Below are 22,151 nucleotides of genomic sequence, written 5' to 3'. Positions count from 1 at the left end.
GTGTGTGTGTGTGTGTATCTGTCCGTGTGTGTGTGTATCTGTCCGTGTGTGTGTGTATCTGTCCGTGTGTGTGTGTGTGTGTGTATCTGTGTGTGTGTATATGTGTGTGTGTGTGTGTATCTGTCCGTGTGTGTGTATCTGTGTGTGTGTGTGTGTGTGTGTGTGTGTGTGTGTGTGTGTGTGTGTATCTGTCCGTGTGTGTGTATCTGTGTGTGTGTGTGTGTGTGTGTGTGTGTGTGTATGTGTCTGTGCGCGTGTGTGTGCGCCTCATCAACTGTGGACAGACCAGAAGAACTTTACTGATCACCGTATTTGTTTACTAAAGCTAAAGCTTCTACATTCACACACCGGATGCTAGAGCACGCAGCATGTAGCATGTTTCGAGTCATTCGTGACACAGCTTTACGTCTTGAATTCATAACCCACACGATCGCTAGCTGTAAGATAGATTAGATCATTTTCAGGAACATCACATGAAACCTCGGCACAGCTTTAAAACAGACGCGGTGGTGTAACATTCCAGTCCCTGTTGTGAACTTCTCCCTCCTGAGTGATGGAGTGTGAAAGTCTGAAACAGAACAGACAGAATCGTATGTCCACTTGGCAGCCATCTTGGCAATGCTCCCGGGTTGTACAAGACCGGACGTCTGTGTACGTGAACATGGAGAGATATGTAACCCAAATAGGGCTCATAATCGACGTTTCTCAGGTAAAAATGTCTGAGTGGCACAACAGGAAATCTGTCCTTCAAACCGTAATAATGCCAGAGCCGAGAGCTGAGGACTCGAAACTGGCAGAGCTTTCAAATCTAAAGGGACGAACTCCATCTCCTCTGTCAATGTGTGTGGAAGAGGACTGACTGCAACAATCTGGTAGGTGAGATCCTTCCAGCGATCCAGACACCTCCAGATCCGACCTGATCCAACCTGATGCCTGATCTCATCACTATGAAATTGCTCGCTGATCCCGATGATGGACCACGTGATGGACAGCGTGGAGATACATCAGATAACCATGAAGACGGCTTTAGGACTACAACAGGGAAACATTCCAGCGTCACCCAGGTGAGGTTCCGTTTCACTCTGGGTTCCTCTTAAGGTTTCTTCTTCATGTCCTCTCTTAGTTTTTTCCATTTTCCACTTCCTCATTAAGAACAAATTGGAATAAAATTGGCAAGATTAAGATGCACATAAACCTTTCATTTATAACTGATGAAGCAATATTATCTGTGATCTTTGCATGCATCGGTAACAAAACCAGGCTTTTAATGCTAAACTCTTATCCAGAAAGGTGATTGGCTCTTTCTCCTGGAGGGGCGGGACTTGTCATAAATCTGTTATATTATTGAGCATTATATGATCTAAACTGGGGGGCACGGTGGCTTAGTGGTTAGCACGTTCGCCTCACACCTCCAGGGTCGGGGTTCGATTCCCGCCTCTGCCTTGTGTGTGTGGAGTTTGCATGTTCTCCCCGTGCCTCGGGGGTTTCCTCCGGGTACTCCGGTTTCCTCCCCTGGTCCAAAGACATGCATGGTAGGTTGATTGGCATCTCTGGAAAATTGTCCGTAGTGTGAGACTGCATGAGTGAATGAGAGTGTGTGTGTGTGCCCTGTGATGGGTTGGCACGCCGTCCAGGGTGTATCCTGCCTTGATGCCCGATGACACCTGAGATAGGCACAGGCTCCCCGTGACCCGAGGTAGTTCGGATAAGCGGTAGAAGATGAATGAATGAATGAATGATCTAAACTTATTAGGGGAATTTAACAAGCGTCTTTAAGCTTCTATGAGAAGAAAGTTTGGAGTAAATGTGTTTTCTGTTTTTTTCTCTGTACATGAAATTAAGATTCTTGCTCCATGTAATCCAACGTGCACCAGATCCAGCTACAGATACTGATTAGTTTGGAAAATGCTGGAGATTTCTTTCATGTAAGCAGTTAATGCTGCAAGTCCTGCAGAGTAAAGCACCCTGTGTATAACACACCAGATAACGTGCAGTTAGACGAATGGTCTGGAGCCGAGGAACAGCCAACGATCACACACATGGAGCTGGAGAGTGGAGAAGATCTCGTGTACAGTAAGCCAGGAGAGAAAGACTAAACCCAAGACCAAACCACGCTCAGGAAGGAAAACAAAAAACACTTCCATTTCCTTCTGTTCTTTTCCCTGTCGTCAGATTTTAGTGAAGTGGTTTATGAAGGAGGTTCATTGTAAATCAAACACTAACACTAACTCTATCCAGACTGGTGTCCTGTTACTCCTCCTCTCACTGTGTACACACACGGTTAAGAGCAGAGGTGATTTCTCCACAGGATCACACAACACACACACAGGCCCAGAGATGCATATTAACACCCAGAGACACACGCACAGGCCATGAGACAGACAGACAGACACGTGAACACACGCACACGCCCAGAGACACACGCACACACCCAGAGACACATGCACACGCCCAGAGACACACACACACGCCCAGAGACACGCACACGCCCAGAGACAGACAGACAGACACACACATACACACACATGCCCAGAGACACACACACACACACACAGACCCAGAGACAGACACACAGGTCCAGAGACAGACACACACACACCCACCCACCCAGGTCCAGATACACACACGCGCACAGGCGCAAAGACACCCGCACGTTAACAAGCACATGCATATAAACCCGATCTGCAGCTGCACTATAGTCAGATCTGACTTCTGACCAATCAGAATCCAGCAGCACCGCGGCGGAAGCTGGAGACAGCAGGTGGTCCCCGGTCCAGTAGACGTGCCATGTCTTAAACCCAGTAGACCGTAACTCCGCTAAAGCGCTAAGCGCTCGTGGCTGATCGAAAACACACAACTTCACCGGCAGATGTGGCGGTTCTGCACGTGTTCATCATTAACCGTTAAAAACCTTCTCCGTCCACTCGATCATTCTGTAAAAGCGGGGACTGAGGCTTTGGGGAAATTTCCAACACCATCCTATCACCTATGCTACACGCCCCTTATGGGAGGAGGGCTCCTGCATATTCTGAGGACTAATCCGTTCTTGTAGATCACAGTGTAGATCTCCAGTGAATCTCCAAGAAGGTCAGCGCCAGAACTCAGATCTAATATTGAGTTCATGATCCAAATAAAAATGGGAGCTGCATACCTCAGCCAATAGAACCATATTTTAGGAGAGCGTTCTTATTTACTGTCAAGATTCTGATCTACAGGATGTGATGCAAAAGCATTATTATTTTGTCACATATCGTTCCATCAGATGCCTCAACCTTCCAGGGGTTAAAGGAAACATGGAGAAAGTCCTCAGAGCTCCAGTAGAGAGTGTTAGCGCAGGTGCCGTTCACACAGAACCTTCTATTTCCCCTTTCTGACATCTCACACAGCTAATTCACAGCAAAAGGGGTTCACAAGGGGGTCGTAAATGTCATCTGCTATAAAGGCCACGGTTCCTACCTCTCTGCCACGTGACCTTCGCGGGGTCGAGGTCCAGCCGGACGAAGGCGCGGATCTCCTCAGGCGTGAGGGTGCTAGGGTCCGATTTGTCGATTCCAAGATGCTGGGATGAAAGAAGAGAAGAGAAAGGGATAGATTTTATTATGGAATTTGTATTTCTTTAATACTTCAATATCCAAATCATGAAATAGTGATAATCAGATCAGCCAAAATTTGCTCCAGAAGCTCACAGCCTTAATATTCGTAATCCTCTAATTAAATAAACAATCTGAGACTCATTTAATGGGCCGTGAGAGGATTCGGTTCACGGTGCCACCGAGGCGACTCATTCGCGGGGTCACGGCACCACCAAAACGTTCTATTTTTACAGCGTCACCAAGATGATTCATTTACAGCTTCATGAGACGGTTTGTTTAATGTAACACAAAAGGGAGTCGAAACACCACGAGATGATACGTTCAAAGGACCATTCGGTTATCCGTTTAAAGCATCATGAGATGATTTATTTCTATGATTCAAAGCTATGATAAAATGTCTTTACTGGAGAATGTCTTCAGAACACACACCTTTGCTGTATTATGAGAAACAGTGCCATGTTTCATTACTCGCTCTTGATCTCTGGATCTCACTTTCTGAGAACTGGTCAAATCTCAGCGGAGTCTAAATAAGCTCAGTGTTCTCAAGTATTATCTTAAGCCTCTTGTCCGGGTAATCGACCTCATGACGCCGAATACCGTTACAGAGAGGAAAAAGTAAGAAAATGTAGAGCCTCGGTGTGAAGCAGGGCCTCGTGATGAGAGTTTGGAGCTGGGTTATTATGACTCCTAGTGGAGGAACGGTGTACTGCACCTACCGTATGCTTTCTCTCTGCTTGTGATGTCGTGTGCTGAAGGTCTTAAAATAATGCTACAGATTCTTCATGGTAGCTCACTGGGTTATCGTAAGCCTCTATCATTAATCCCAGGATAAAACCTGGGCCACTCATGAAGCGAGTCGCTAGGAAGTATTAACAAAATATTAAACCGTATGAATGAAATTTGACTCCGTCCAGGGTGAATCCTGCCTTGATGCCCAATGACGCCTGAGATAGGCACAGGCTCCCCGTGACCCGAGGTAGTTCGGATAAGCGGTAGAAGATGAATGAATGAATGAATGAATGAATGAAATTTGTTATCTGTTTGTCTGTCCGTCTCAATCTGTCTCTCTCTTAATTCCAAGCTTTTTTTTACTTCCTAACATCTACAAACAAGGCTGTTTATGATAATACGTCTACGTATACGTTTACTGTCTACGTTTACTTTACCAACAGTCGCTTCAGCTGGATGGAAGAGAAGCGTCTCACTCCATTAACTGAGGGCACGAGTCTTTTATACAGGGCCTGAGAGAGAGAAGAGGGGGGGGGGGGACAGACAGGGAGAGGCAGAGAGAGAGAGAGAGAGAGAGAGAGAGAGAGAGAGAGAGAGAGAGAGAGAGAGACAGGCAGGGAGACGGAGAGGGAGAGAGAGAGAGAGAGAGGGAGAGAGAGGGAGGGAGAGAGAGAGACAGAGAGAGAATCAGGTCTTGATTCAGGACTGTAATATCCTGGTGTAACAACATGAGATTAGGTCAGAAATGACAAAGAATAAAAAAGAGCAACACTGAAGACAGTAAATGTGTAAATGTTAAATATACGACTGAAATCTTCACACACTGAGCTTCAGTGGTGTTGTTCCCAGTAATAAGATCAGACCTTATCAGACTGCGTGGCTTCGTGTAGCATTCGCGCGTCCACGGCTGCAGCCACCAGGTTATTAGCTGCTGTAATGGCATGAATGTCACCGGTCAAGTGGAGATTAAACTGAGGACAGAGAAACATCTGGATTTAGCTGAACCTGTGTAAAGGATCATCACACAGCTGTGTGAACATGTAACATAACAAACATAACAGAACTGTGACAGTCACCATCTCCATCTGTTCACTGCTATAAAGAGCTATTAGTATTCACACAAAGTGGGGGTGACACAGGGCAACAACACACAGGTGATCTCTCACCTCCTCCATAGGGATAACCTGAGCATATCCTCCACCTGCTGCTCCACCTGGGGGGAGGGGGGGGGGAGAAAGAGAGAGAGACAGAGAGAGAGAGACAGAATTATACTTTTGGATACATAAACATATCTCAAACAGCTTCACACAAAGACACACACAGACACACAACCACATAGTTACACACAGACAGACAGACAGACACACACACACAGAGACGCAGACACACAGACACACACCCACACAGAAAGAGACAAACACACAGACACACAGACAGACAGACAGACAGATACACACAGACAGACAGATACACAAACGCAGACAGACAGACAGATACACACACACACAGACAGATACACACACACACACACACACACACACACACAGACAGACAGATAGATAGACAGATACACACACACACACGCACACAGACAGATACACATACACAGACAGATTGACAGACAGATACACACACACAGACAGACACACACACACACAGACAGATACACACACACGCAGACAGATACACACAGACAGACAGATTGACAGACAGATACACACACACACACAGATAGACACACACACACACACAGATACACACACACACACACACAGATACACACACACACAGATACACACACACACAGATACACACACACACAGATACACACACACACACACACAGATACACAAACACACAGACAGATACACAAACACACACTCACAGAGATACACACTCACAGAGATACACACACACAGAGATACACACACACAGAGATACACACACACAGAGATACACACACACAGACAGATGCACACACAGACAGATGCACACACAGACAGATGCACACACAGACAGATGCACACACAGACAGATGCACACACAGACAGATGCACACACAGACAGATGCACACACAGACAGATGCACACACAGACAGATGCACACACAGACAGATGCACACACAGACAGATGCACACACAGACAGATGCACACACAGACAGATGCACACACAGACAGATGCACACACAGACAGATGCACACACAGACAGATGCACACACAGACAGATGCACACACAGACAGATACACACACAGACAGATACACACACAGACAGATACACACACAGACAGATACACACACACACACAGACAGATCCACACACACACACAGACAGATCCACACACACACACAGACAGATCCACACACACACACAGACAGATCCACACACACACACAGACAGATCCACACACACACAGACAGATCCACACACACACAGACAGATCCACACACACACAGACAGATCCACACACACACAGACAGATCCACACACACACAGACAGATCCACACACACACAGACAGATCCACACACACACAGACAGATCCACACACACACACACAGACAGATCCACACAAACAAACCCACACAAACAAACACAGACACAGACACCTTTGACTCCGAATGTAGGACCCTGAGATGGTTGTCTGAGGCAGGCGAAAGAGTTGAGTTTGAGATGAGCTGAGAGAGCCTGGACCAGACCGATCGTCACTGTGCTCTTCCCTTCACCAAGAGGAGTCGGAGTGATGCTACAACACACACGCGCACACACACACGCACGCGCGCACACACACACACACACACACGCGCACACACACGCGCGCCCACACAGACACACACACTGTTCACAGAAAATATTTTCAAACTGAACAGTGAATCAAGTCATTTACACAGATTTCTGGATTCAGGTGACGATCGACACTGCACCATAATGCAGCTCCTTTATTCAGGTCTTTATTCCTGTCCTCTAACGCAATAAAAGGAGGTTGTGCACGGCTTTGCACATTTAAAGGAATCTAAAGGGGCATTAAAGGGGCATCAAAGGGGCAACAGGCCTCTGGCAGGACCAACACACACAGTAACACGCTCATGCACTCTTATACACTCACTCACACGCACGTGCACTCACACTCTTATACACTCACTCACACACACGTGCACTCTCGCACACACACTCACATGCACGTGCACTCACACTCATACTCTCACACACGTGCACTCTCGCACACTCACATGCACGTGCACTCTCGCACACTCACTCACACGGACGTGGACTCTCACACACTCACTCACACGTATTGAAAAAGTAGGAATTGCAGACTGCACTTTTAATATACACCAAAAAATCTCGTTGCCTCACCCTGCTACCAGGACGTATTTGCCGTCAGGTTGCTGTTGCAGGCGTTTGAGTACCGAGAGCTGAACCTTGGCTTTTGAGCGTCCGTACGCCTCCAACTCCTCTGGCAACAAGCCGATTTCCTCCGCCAGCTGCACTACGGGCTTCGGAGTCTGAGCTCGGGAGATCTCGATGTCACTGTGGACATGACGAACAAGACAGACTCATGAACACGGTGACGTGTATTCAGAATAAGAAGAAATAAAATACAAATCATCCTAACACATTGTTAGTGTTCACCACATTTAAATATTTATATTAGTCATTTTATATTTAACAGCAAGGAATAAAAAATAAACAACAAACAACAACAACATCATTCTGCTATAACTAACTAATCCACAGAGGATCGTGGTAATGAGCTCATGGTGAAGGGGCTGTACTGCGTTCTTACCTGGGGACAGGACACAGCGGCTGGAGCTTCAGGGGACGGAGCTTCCATGGCTGATACTGCTGACCTTCCACCCACCTCCTGCTGCTCTTCACCACGTTCTGTTAGAGGAAAAAGTCAAAATAATTTTACAGTTTTAATTACTGGTTTTGAAAGTGTATGTGCACGTGTGTTTGTGTGTGATCTTGACAGTGAACAGATCGTGTAGGTGGTGTAAGCTTTGCCTTCTCATCTTTTACATTTCCTTTAAATTCCTGATGCAGTTTTTTTATCCTTGGATTGTTGACATATGAATAAAATAGTTTTAATTCACAGCCAAATTGCAGACCACACCTTTAATATACATAACAAAAAGAAAGTTCTAATGTCCCTGGAAGCTGCAATGACAGCAAGAACCACTGGGTGACGTCTGACCTGCATCCTGACAGCTGCGCTTATGATTCCAACATCTGGCCAGGATTCAGCCTCAGGCTTCTTGTCGTGTGCAGAGAACGCTGCGAGATAGAGCAGAGAACATCCATCATATTCCACACAAACACTATAGGTACAAGTTACACACAGCAAGAAGAGGAGCAACAAGAAAAGAGAAAAAGACGTGTGGAAAGAAATCGAGAAGAGAGCGAGCGCGTGAGAAAAAGGTGAGACGAGACCGAGCAAACAAAAGAGAATGACGATATAGAAAAAAGAGAATGAGACAAAAAGGAGTGACGAACGTGTGAGGAGCCAGAGAAGTAGTGAGAAGAGCTCACACCTGGGAGTAACGCAGGGCCACAGTTAATGAGGGTCACTCCAGGTTTGAAGCAGGTGTTTGGGAGAGTCGTGTGTTCGTCTCCCATCAACACGACCACATCAGCCTCCTTCACCTGAACAGTGTGAATAACAGTGTGAAAAAAAACAGTGTGAATAAACACAAAGATGCCACCAACAGAACTGCTCCATCTTCTTACAGTCTTACACTCTGGAATATTCTTTACTCAAAAGATACAAATTCACATGTTCAACTAATCCAGTGATCTGTGAACGAAACAAATGAAGCTACACTGCCCCCTGCTGGCATGTACAAACACACACACACACACAATTACACATTTACACACACAAAAATATCATATATAAACCAAAATGGAACACAAACACAAACACACACAGACAAAACACACATTCCCACCCAAACAGACCTGAACAGGTCTTTATTCGATCCTGGATCAGATCACAGATCTAATCTTTCAACACTACCTGCTTGTGCAGCTGCTCTGAGCTCCAGCGGCTCATCTGCACCTTTACACCTTGGTTCTGCAGCAGACACTGGAGCACCGCATTCAGAGGCCCGTCCAGACCCACCAGCACCGCCTTCTTCCCAGCCAGAGGAGCAGCTGAACACAGACACATTAAAATTCAGCTCAGAGCTCTGGTTCAGTCTGAGGAGAACATACGCAACTGAATAACACAAGTAACAAACATGGAAGTGTTCAGGGTCTCATACACATGTTAAACTCTCTGGAGACATTAACACAGTCACAGCTACAGTACATCAGGAGTCCTGATCATGGCCTGGAGATTCTGACTACCAAATCACACAAATTAAAGAAGAGAAAAACAGTGTGTCACCACCGTGTCTGTCCAGCAGCTCCAACACTGCTCCTGTTACCGGGGAGAGAAAGCCTTCAGACAGACCTCCTGACACCAGTCGGCCCACGTTCAGGTCCGAGACCCTGAATCACACAGACAGAGACACACACGCACGCACAGACAGACACACGCGCACGCACAGACAGACACACGCGCACGCACAGACAGACACACGCGCACGCACAGACAGACACACGCGCACGCACAGACAGAGACACACGCGCACGCACAGACAGAGACACACGCGCACGCACAGACAGAGACACACGCGCACGCACAGACAGAGACACACGCGCACGCACAGACAGAGACACACGCGCACGCACAGACAGACACACACGCGCACGCACAGACAGACACACACGCGCACGCACAGACAGAGACACACGCGCACGCACAGACAGAGACACACACAGACAAAGACACACACACACACACACACACAGACAAAGACACACACAGACAAAGACACACACACACAAAGACAAAGACACACACACACAAAGACAAAGACACACACACACAAAGACAAAGACACACACACACAAAGACACACACACACAAAGACAAAGACACACACACACAGACAAAGACACACACACAGACAAAGACACACACACAGACAAAGACACACACAGACAAAGACACACACAGACAAAGACACACACAGACAAAGACACACACAGACAAAGACACACACACAGACAAAGACACACACACAGACAAAGACACACACAGACAAAGACACACACACAGACAAAGACACACACACAGACAAAGACACACACACACAGACAAAGACACACACACAGACAAAGACACACACACAGACAAAGACACACACACACAGACAAAGACACACACACACAGACAAAGACACACACACACACACACACACAGACAAAGACACACACACACACACACACAGACAAAGACACACACACACACAGACAAAGACACACACACACAGACAAAGACACACACACACACAGACAAAGACACACACACACACACACAGACAAAGACACACACACACACAGACAAAGACACACACACACACAGACAAAGACACACACACACACACACAGACAAAGACACACACACACACAGACAAAGACACACACACACACACACACAAAGACACACGCACAGCGTTTTCAGAAAGTTGGGTTTGACCATGAAATCGCTTACACAAGACTTTACTGAAAGATTAATAAAGCAGATCATTTGTCTAAGGGAACATGAAGCTGAGAAAATAGAGGGAAGACCCAAGTTTTAAATACCCATCCACATCTTTCTCAGGTTTGATGGAGTTGAGAACTCTGCGGGGAAGGAAAGATGGAGGAAGACACAGGAACACGCCGTGAACGTTCGGGTCGTCGTTCAGCCTCAGCACCTCCTCTATGACCTACACAACAAGACGAGATTAGGAGCAAGAGGCTCAAATCTAATCTAATCTAATTTTATCAGACAAACAGCCAATTTGTCCTGCCGTGTTTCAGTAACACACCTCATCCTGCGTGCAGAGGCTCGGCAGACAGATCTGCGTCACGTTCAGTCCGACCTGCAAGAGCAAAAAGGAAAAACAAAAGTTCTACAGGTTCTGTGTAATGTGGACGTGTGTTTAAAGTAAACATGGTCATTTTGGGCAGCTGTGATAAAATAACACACACCTTTCCTGCCATCTTCTTATTGATGTCCAGTAAAGTGTCATCTTCACCTGCCTGTCACACACACACACACACACACACACACATAGTATAATAAATAAAAATAAAAAGCTTATTTTGTAATACCTTATATATAAAACTACTTCCATATAATTTAAAATTATATTAAATAGAAAAAATTTCTACTCTTAGATTTATTACTCATATTTAGTGCTCGACCAATCAGATGTAAGCGGTGGGTGTAACAGGAGTTAATGTGGTTGGTGCAGTCAGTATGTTACCTGTATGATGGCCAGGGTGGGTTTGATACCTGGGTGAGTTTTCACTACAGCAGCGAGCTCCTCTCTGCTCCTCTGGAGGATCTCTCTGTTACAGACACACAAAAACACGCTCAGAAGATCCATCTAAAATACAGATTATTACACAGACAGGCACACAGACAGACAGGCAGGCACACAGACAGACAGGCAGGCACACAGACAGACAGACAAGACAGGCAGGCAGGCAGGCAGGCACACAGACAGACAGACAAGACAGGCACACAGACAGACAGGCAGGCACACAGACAGACAGACAAGACAGGCAGGCACACAGACAAGACAGACAGACAGGCACACAGACAGACAGGCACACAGACAAGACAGGCAGGCAGGCACACAGACAGGCAGGCACACAGACAGGCAGGCAGGCACACAGACAGACAGACAGACAAGACAGGCAAGCAGGCACACAAACAGACAGACAAGACAGGCAGGCAGGCACACAGACAAGACACACAGGCAGACAAGACAGGCACACAGACAGACAGACAAGACAAGACAGGCACACAGACAAGACAGGCACGCAGACAAGGCAGGCACACAGACAGACAAGACAGGCACACAGACAAGGCAGGCACACAGACAGACAGACAAGACAGGCACACAGACAAGACAGGCACGCAGACAAGGCAGGCACACAGACAGACAGACAAGACAGGCACACAGACAGACAAGACAGGCACAAAGACAGACAGACAAGATAGGCACACAGGCAGACAAGACAGGCACACAGACAGACAGACAAGACAGGCACACAGACAGACAGACAAGACAGGCACACAGACAGACAGACAAGACAGGCACACAGACAGACAGACAAGACAGGCACACAGACAGACAGACAAGACAGGCACACAGACAGACAGACAAGACAGGCACACAGACAGACAGACAAGACAGGCACACAGACAGACAGACAAGACAGGCACACAGACAGACAGACAGACAGACAGACAGACAAGACAGGCACACAGACAGACAGACAAGACAGGCACACAGACAAGATAGGCACACAGACAGACAGACAAGATAGGCACACAGACAGACAAGACAGGCACACAGACAGACAAGACAGGCACACAGACAGACAGACAAGACAGGCACACAGACAGACAGACAAGACAGACAGACAGACAGACAGACAAGACAGGCACACAGACAGACAAGACAGGCACACAGACAGACAGACAAGACAGGCACACAGACAGACAGACAAGACAGGTACACAGACAGACAAGACAGGCACACAGACAGACAAGACAGGCACACAGACAGACAAGACAGGCACACAGACAGACAGACAAGACAGGCACACAGACAGACAGACAAGACAGGCACACAGACAGACAGACAAGACAGGCACACAGACAGACAGACAAGACAGGCACACAGACAGACAGACAAGACAGGCACACAGACAGACAGACAAGACAGGCACACAGACAGACAGACAAGACAGGCACACAGACAGACAGACAAGACAGGCACACAGACAGACAGACAAGACAGGCACACAGACAGACAGACAAGATAGGCACACAGACAGACAAGACAGGCACACAGACAGACAAGACAGGCACACAGACAGACAGACAAGACAGGCACACAGACAGACAGACAAGACAGACAGACAGACAGACAGACAAGACAGGCACACAGACAGACAAGACAGGCACACAGACAGACAGACAAGACAGGCACACAGACAGACAGACAAGACAGGCACACAGACAGACAAGACAGGCACACAGACAGACAGACAGACAAGACAGGCACACACAGACAGACAAGACAGGCACACACAGACAGACAAGACAGGCACACACAGACAGACAGACAGACAAGACAGGCACACAGACAGACAGACAAGACAGGCACACAGACAGACAGACAGACAAGACAGGCACACAGACAGACAGACAGACAAGACAGGCACACAGACAGACAGACAGACAAGACAGGCACACAGACAGACAGACAGACAAGACAGGCACACAGACAGACAGACAGACAAGACAGGCACACAGACAGACAGACAGACAAGACAGGCACACAGACAGACAGACAGACAAGACAGGCACACAGACAGACAGACAGACAAGACAGGCACACAGACAGACAGACAGACAAGACAGGCACACAGACAGACAGACAGACAAGACAGGCACACAGACAGACAGACAGACAAGACAGGCACACAGACAGACAGACAGACAAGACAGGCACACAGACAGACAGACAGACAAGACAGGCACACAGACAGACAGACAAGACAGGCACACAGACAGACAGACAGACAAGACAGGCACACAGACAGACAGACAGACAGACAAGACAGGCACACAGACAGACAGACAAGACAGGCACACAGACAGACAGACAAGACAGGCACACAGACAGACAGACAAGACAGGCACACAGACAGACAAGACAGGCACACAGACAGACAAGACAGGCACACAGACAGACAAGACAGGCACACAGACAGACAGACAAGACAGGCACACACAGACAGACAAGACAGGCACACAGACAGACAGACAGACAAGACAGGCACACAGACAGACAAGACAGGCACACAGACAGACAAGACAGGCACACAGACAGACAGACAAGACAGGCACACAGACAGACAGACAAGACAGGCACACAGACAGACAGACAAGACAGGCACACAGACAGACAGACAAGACAGGCACACAGACAGACAGACAGACAAGACAGGCACACAGACAGACAGACAAGACAGGCACACAGACAGACAGACAGACAAGACAGGCACACAGACAGACAGACAGACAAGACAGGCACACAGACAGACAGACAGACAAGACAGGCACACAGACAGACAGACAGACAAGACAGGCACACAGACAGACAGACAGACAAGACAGGCACACAGACAGACAGACAGACAAGACAGGCACACAGACAGACAGACAGACAAGACAGGCACACAGACAGACAGACAGACAAGACAGGCACACAGACAGACAGACAGACAAGACAGGCACACAGACAGACAGACAAGACAGGCACACAGACAGACAGACAAGACAGGCACACAGACAGACAGACAAGACAGGCACACAGACAGACAAGACAGGCACACAGACAGACAGACAGACAAGACAGGCACACAGACAGACAGACAGACAAGACAGGCACACAGACAGACAAGACAGGCACACAGACAGACAGACAAGACAGGCACACAGACAGACAGACAAGACAGGCACACAGACAGACAGACAAGACAGGCACACAGACAGACAGACAGACAAGACAGGCACACAGACAGACAGACAGACAAGACAGGCACACAGACAGACAGACAGACAAGACAGGCACACAGACAGACAAGACAGGCACACAGACAGACAGACAAGATAGGCACACAGACAGACAGACAAGACAGGCACACAGACAGACAGACAAGACAGGCACACAGACAGACAGACAAGACAGGCACACAGACAGACAGACAAGACAGGCACACAGACAGACAGACAAGACAGGCACACAGACAGACAGACAAGACAGGCACACAGACAGACAGACAGACAAGACAGGCACACAGACAGACAGACAAGACAGGCACACAGACAGACAGACAAGACAGACAGACAGACAGACAGACAGACAAGACAGGCACACAGACAGACAGACAAGACAGGTACACAGACAGACAAGACAGGCACACAGACAGACAGGGACAGACAAGATAGGCACACAGACAGACAGACAGGGACAGACAAGACAGGCACACAGACAGACAGACAGGGACAGGCACACAGACAGACAGACAGGGACAGGCACACAGACAGACAGACAGACAGACAGACAAGACAGGCACACAGACAGACAGACAAGACAGGCACACAGACAGACAAGACAGGCACACAGACAGACAAGACAGGCACACAGACAGACAGACAAGACAGGCACACAGACAGACAGACAAGACAGGCACACAGACAGACAGACAAGACAGGCACGCACACAGACAGACAAGACAGGCACGCACACAGACAGACAGGCAAAAAAAAAAAACCTCAGCTAATTTCTCTTCATTATCAAATCTCCTAAGAACTTTGCGGTCCAACGTCCAGGCTGTCATCCTGATCACAATAGTAATTTATCTGAGAGAGATAAGCAGCATGCAAACCATTTTTAAATCAAAATCATTCAGCCACTAAATGCAGGACTAAATTAATCAGAATAATGAATCAGTCTCTCCAGGAGTCCGTTTTTATTTTGTGATCGTTGTGACCGAAAATGTTTGATTTTGCTGTGACTTTTTCAAAATATGCATTTGGAGTTTTTTTCCTTTTTTTAAAGAAAAATATTTGAATTAGTGAAAATATGACCACACTATTTAAGGTGCTAATTAAATATTAATGACAAGCAACATGAGGAATTCAATTTCAAATTGTGAAATCTAACGAAAGTGACGTGACATACAGTTAAGTACGGTGACCCATACTCAGAATTCGTTCTCTGCATTTAACCTATCCAAAGTGCACACACACAGCAGTGAACACACACACACCGTGAACACACACCGGAGCAGTACGCAGCCATTTATGCTGCGGCGCCCGGGGAGCAGTTGGGGGTTCTGTGCCTTGCTCAAGGGCACCTCAGTCATGGCCGGCCTGAGACTCGAACCCACAACCTTAGGGTAAGAAGTCAGACTCTCTAACCATTAGGCCACGACTTCCCCCTAACAATGGTCTTATTTAAAATCGGCAGAAATAATTTACATAAGCCATTCACTCAAAAACTGATTCAATAAAGTTGTTTTTTTTAAGAGGTGAAGTGTGTTATGCCAGGTCACATGATAGACACGTGATAACTTGCAGAGACACGTCTGCCCGCAGGCCGCCGATTACGAAAGCTGCTCAGGGAACAGTGTGGAAGAGTTTCGTAACTTTGATCAAGGAACGTTATCATCAGTTCTGAGGGGCTTACAGACTTACTCCGGCTCAGCAGGTCATTATCATGCTGGAGTTGTGTGTGTGTGTGTGTGTGTGTGTGTGTGTGTACAGAAAAATCTGAAAGTGTCACCAAAACATCAGCATTCTGGTCTTATAGAGCTTTATTTCAATCCCACTAATGATGTTTTTACAAAACTCTTGTTTCAGATTCAGTCCAAGATGCTTCAGAAATACAGATAAATAAAGTGAAAGTGAGTGAGTTTAAATAAAGATAAGTGTTCTTATTAATCTAATCTAATCTAATCAAAAACACTTGAATTATTAGTAGTAAATTAAGATATTATTTATTCAGGCACTAATTGAATCTTCCAGGACATAACGAAATGCATTCACAGTAAGATTTGGTCACAACATAACAGGAAAGAACTTGATTTTATATATTATAATTATATTTATTATAAACATTGTAATATGTAAGTCTCCCTTTTCTAATGTGTTTAACAGTCAGATAAATAAAATACATTTTTCAAACTGAACTCAATGGTAATTTATGTACTGAATATAATTTTAAATAAACTATTTTTTTATTTGCTTTGTCTACACATAAAAAGAAAATTGTATATTCTTTTTCTTATTATCATCATATCATCCAGTGCAAACTAAAAAAAAGAAAAGAATAGTGTGTCTGTCATTTACTAAATTAATTGCTTTTTGGGTAAGGTAAAAAAACTGAGTCTAAACAAGTGTGTGTGAGAAAAACAAGTGTGTATGTAAAAAAAACAAGTGTGTATTAAAGAACAAGTGTGCATTAAAGAACAAGTGTGTATTAAAGAACAAGTGTGCATTAAAGAACAAGTGTGCATTAAAGAACAAGTGTGTTTAAAGAACAAGTGTGTTTAAAGAATAAGTGTGTAGTAAAGAACAAATGTGTATTAAATAACAGAAGTATGTATTAAAGAACAATCTGGCAACCCTGTAAAGGTTACATCACTTCGGATGCCGCCAGCACGTGGAACTGATTTCAGTAAAGTTTTCTTTTGTTTGTTGTTTGTTTAGTTTTACAAGTTAACATTTATCTTGTGTAAATAAAAACGTTCTTACCGGACGATATGTGCCCTCGTGTCTCCGGTTTGCTCACAACTCGAGCTGGAAGCCGGTTCTGAAGCTCCGGTACCGCCGATGCTGCTGGACGCCGCGCGCCGAACCGGCAGCGAAAACCCTGTCCTGTTCCCCGGTAACGAGCTTCTCCAGGGGATCAACGGTCTCTGTAGACTCACAGAGACTCTACACGCGTGGACAAAAACCGGGGAGAGTTTCATGATATCCAACACAGAGACTTACCGGTAGTGCAGGGGCAGACGGGAGCGAGCGAGCGCACACACACACACACAACGCGCAGTCAGTCAGTCAGTCAGTCAGTCTCTCTCACTCACTCACTCACTCACTCACACACACACACACACACACACACACACACACACACACACACACACACACACACACACACACACACACACACACACACACACACACACACACACACACACACACACACGAGCACACTTTTCTTACTGTTGTAATTCACTTCATTAAATCGACTCTTTGTGTCACTTTGTGTTTCACTGATTCGCTTAAGAGAATCGCTTTTATTTCTTATAAACTATTAAATTAAATAAAAACTATTATAAATTAAATTAAAATAATTAAAAATTTAAATACTATTAAATATTTTATAAACTATTAAATATGTTCTTTTAAGATGAATATGTTTATAAAGTTGATAAATAATAATAATAATAATAATAATAATAACAACAACAATAGTCAAGTCAAGTCAAGAAGCTTTTATTGTCATTTCAACCATATATAGCTGTTGCAGTACATAGTGAAATGAGACAACGTTTCTCCAGGATCATGGTGCTACAGTACATAAAAACAAAGACAGGGCTAAAGACTTGTAAGTAGTCTTAGCCACATAAAGTGCAACTGTGCAACCTGGTGCAAACAGTGCAGGACAAGACAAACAAGACAGACAAGACAGTGCAGGACAAAAGACAGTGCAGGACAATGACAGTGCAGGACAAGAGACAGTGCAGACACAAAGTTACAAGACAATACAAAAAAAATGCAGTACACAAAAGACAATAAATAGTAAACAGTAACAGAAACAGCGCCGACCGACCAGTGTTAAAACTGTATGTGTTAATATAGTATGTGCGAAATGGCTGAGATATTGTACAATATGTGCAAAAACGGCTGAAATGTTGGGACAGTTTGTGCAAAAACAGCAGAAAAGTCGTGCAAAACAGCATGTAAACAGTTTGCTGGATTGTAAGCAGCATGTAAACAGTATGTTGTGTCAGTGTGTGTGTTTTGTGTTTTGTGTGTCAGTGTGTGTGTTTTTAGTATTAATAGTGATAATAATAATAATAATAATAATAATAATAATAATAGACTCCACATGATTCTGCTGTGAATCTTTTAGCTGATATGAGTCCAGTTTTTATTGGAAACATTATGTCAAGTCACATTTTAACCCAAAGTTTTGTGTGTGTGTAAACTCTAGATTTATTTACATTAGTTTGAAATTTGTTTATGTGATGTTTTATATATAATTATGTACTAAAGTTAATGCCCATATGAACACATTTCTTAATCCAGAGATGATTATGAAGTCATGCAGATGTTTTGGTGTTTCCTCCTGTTTGGTTGTGTTCATGTTGAACACTGAACATCTGTCATGTCTCACTCCACAGTGGTGCTTAACCCTTTCCCCACTACACCGGTGGTCTGTTCTGCAAGAGGAGTGGACATTGACGTATGGGACTTTTTTCAATCAGTATAAACAGATGAAAGATTTTATTTCCACAAGTCTGATATAAACAAGCTGCTGGCTTTCAGTGTGCGACGTGTTTCTTTCCTTCTGTTGGTTAACCTTACACAGACTTTTAGATGTTGGAGTTAACAAATTCAAATTTTCAAAATAAATGTTTGTTTTTTTATCTTTTCTATGAATATTTTGTCCCTAGTTTTCTAGGGAAAAACAGAAATAGTGATGAAACACTATAAATATGTAAAGTCCTGAATGTCAACTTTCATATGAGCTTCATATTACAGTTTTTCACAACTGCTTTCAGTCATTTCTCATATCAGAATTGAAGTTTGCAGATCTCCAAGTGCATTTCTCAAAACAACACGTACAAACTGCACAACATAGTGGATAACCAGAAAATACGTGTCACCTGCTCAAAATGCTTTGTCTATTGTGCAAAAGCGCGTTTTTTTCATCAATCATTGTGTCAGAGGCAGCAGAATCCCATGTCATTTTTTCAACAATGTGAAAAAATTTTGCTTGTCAACAATGTGACAAGCAAAATTATTAGTCATGTTGTCAGTAGAACATCATACTCTCTCACTCACTCTCACTCATTTTCTACCGCTTATTCGAACTACCTCGGGTCACGGGGTGCCTGTGCCTATCTCAGGCGTCATCGGGCATCAAGGCAGGATACACCCTGGACGGAGTGCCAACCCATCGCAGGGCACATACACACTCTCATTCACTCATGCAATCACACACTATGGACAATTTTCCAGAGATGCCAATCAACCTACCATGCATGTCTTTGGACCAGGGGAGGAAACCGGAGTACCCGGAGGAAACCCCCGAGGCACGGGGAGAACATGCAAACTCCACACACACAAGGCGGAGGCGGGAATCGAATCCCCAACCCTGGAGCTGTGAGGCGAACGTGCTAACCACTAAGCCACCGTGCCCCCAACATCATTCTCAGTTTTAGTTATTTAAATTATACTCAAGTCAGCTTTTGATGACTAGAAACCACTAAATTACCGTATCATAATTTGATATGGTAAATTACTTACTAATTACTAATTATTAATTACTAATAAATTACTGTCATAATTTACAGTGTCCCTCCGGTAAAAAAAGAATTTACTCTTGCAAACCATTGTGCATCAACCAGGTGTTACAGTAATTTACATGGTATGAATAGATAATTTTTCTGATTGATTCCATCTAACCTCATCTAACCAATCAACATCGACCCACGTAACAGTATATGGAGGAATCGAAACAAAAGATCAGACTGTATTCACATTTTTACTGTACTGTCAATAGTGGTACTTAGACAGAAAACAAAGGAAACTACACATAGGCGATTTACCGACAAATGGAAACCTGAAAAAGACAAAGTGGGAAAAACTATACATGTACAACAGAAGGTAAAGGTGAACTTACATGGCAGTTTTCCTATGCGTCATGTGGACCTGGGTCATGGGGGCCTGTGTGTTGGGCCACAGATTCTCATCCACATCACAACATATATTTTCCCTTGCTATGCACTGTGGAAAGAATCTTCTTGAGTGCCTAATCCAGCCTCTACATGCATCTGCTGAGATGTCCTCACATGCTGCATCCATGGCAGCCAGCAGTGTCATCCGCGTATGTGGCTGATGATCATAAACCTTCCACCTCCAAGCCGAGAAAAACTCTTCAATTGGGTTCAGGAACGGGGAGTAGGGTGGAAGGAATTCAATCAGCATCCTGCGGTGGTGGACAAACCACTGCCTGATGTTGTCAGAGTGATGGAAACTGACATTGTCACAAATTACTATATACTTATCGTCTACTTATCGTATACTTACTATATACTTATTGGTAGATCGTCACGATTGAGGTCCCTCTCAACTTCAGGAATGACATTTCTATAGAGATTGTCTAAGAATGTAAGGAGATGCTGTGTGTTGTACGGTCCCATAATAGGAATATGAGCTAGTACACCTTGGTCTGAAATAGCAGCACACATAGTGATGTTTCCTCCATGTTGGCCTGGGACATCAACAGTAGCTCTCTGGCCGATTAGATTCCTACCACGCCTTCTGCCTTTGGCCAGGTTGAAGCCAGCCTCATCCAAGTATATGAAGTTGTGAGGTGGTTCTCTTGATTCCATTTCCATTATGCGCTATATACCAGAAAAAACACAGTGTGCATAAATTACAGTATTTGTCTTCATTTTTTACAGCTACATAAAATGTAAGGATCTATGAAGTTCCACCAATATCAAATGTGTAGAAGTTACTCTTACAGTATAGTGGGTATACAACATACCTGTACAAACTGGAGTCGTAGCTCTTTCACTCTGTCAGCATTTCTTTCAAAGGGTAAATTGTACAGCTGCTTCATGGTGATTACATGTCTTTTCAAGACCCTGTCTATAGTTGAAATGCTCACAGATTGTATATTTTCAAAGATACCGTCGTCTTCAACAATAGCACTTTGTATCTCCCTTCTTCTTATTGCATTGTTAGACATAACAATGTTGCAAATAGCTTCCTCCTGCTGAGGTGTGAAAAGGGGCCCTCTGCCACCCCTGCGAGGTTGTCTTGCAGTCCTACATGAGAAAATATATTGTAAATTATAGTAGTATAAGGATCACAGGATTTTGATTCATACAGTAAATAACTAA

The 22,151-nt window shown here is 45.0% G+C and overlaps 1 protein-coding gene across 1 annotated transcript in view; it reads right to left on the bottom strand.

Annotated features, from left to right (window-relative positions):
* The window catches only part of mthfd1l (methylenetetrahydrofolate dehydrogenase (NADP+ dependent) 1 like), a 48,786-nt gene extending 30,724 nt beyond the window's left edge, over positions 1–18,062 (bottom strand). Inside the window, exons 1-16 of the mRNA XM_060866114.1 lie at positions 17,764–18,062; positions 11,687–11,771; positions 11,409–11,459; positions 11,246–11,299; positions 11,019–11,143; positions 9,718–9,818; positions 9,343–9,479; positions 8,858–8,969; positions 8,521–8,600; positions 8,110–8,207; positions 7,680–7,853; positions 6,932–7,068; positions 5,489–5,535; positions 5,186–5,293; positions 4,760–4,834; positions 3,457–3,559 (exon numbers count right to left, since the gene is read on the bottom strand). Of these exons, the coding sequence (XP_060722097.1) occupies positions 3,457–3,559; positions 4,760–4,834; positions 5,186–5,293; positions 5,489–5,535; positions 6,932–7,068; positions 7,680–7,853; positions 8,110–8,207; positions 8,521–8,600; positions 8,858–8,969; positions 9,343–9,479; positions 9,718–9,818; positions 11,019–11,143; positions 11,246–11,299; positions 11,409–11,459; positions 11,687–11,771; positions 17,764–17,981 (1,705 nt within the window). The 5' untranslated portion in view covers positions 17,982–18,062. The remainder of the gene's footprint in view (positions 1–3,456; positions 3,560–4,759; positions 4,835–5,185; positions 5,294–5,488; positions 5,536–6,931; positions 7,069–7,679; positions 7,854–8,109; positions 8,208–8,520; positions 8,601–8,857; positions 8,970–9,342; positions 9,480–9,717; positions 9,819–11,018; positions 11,144–11,245; positions 11,300–11,408; positions 11,460–11,686; positions 11,772–17,763) is intronic.
* Between the last annotated feature and the right edge of the window lie 4,089 nt (positions 18,063–22,151).

The sequence above is a fragment of the Tachysurus vachellii genome, chromosome 3 (genome assembly GCF_030014155.1).
Source record: "Tachysurus vachellii isolate PV-2020 chromosome 3, HZAU_Pvac_v1, whole genome shotgun sequence".
Classification (NCBI taxonomy): Eukaryota; Metazoa; Chordata; class Actinopteri; order Siluriformes; family Bagridae; genus Tachysurus; species Tachysurus vachellii.
Note: the sequence above shows the minus strand (reverse complement) of the source record. Positions and strands in the feature narration are given on the sequence as shown.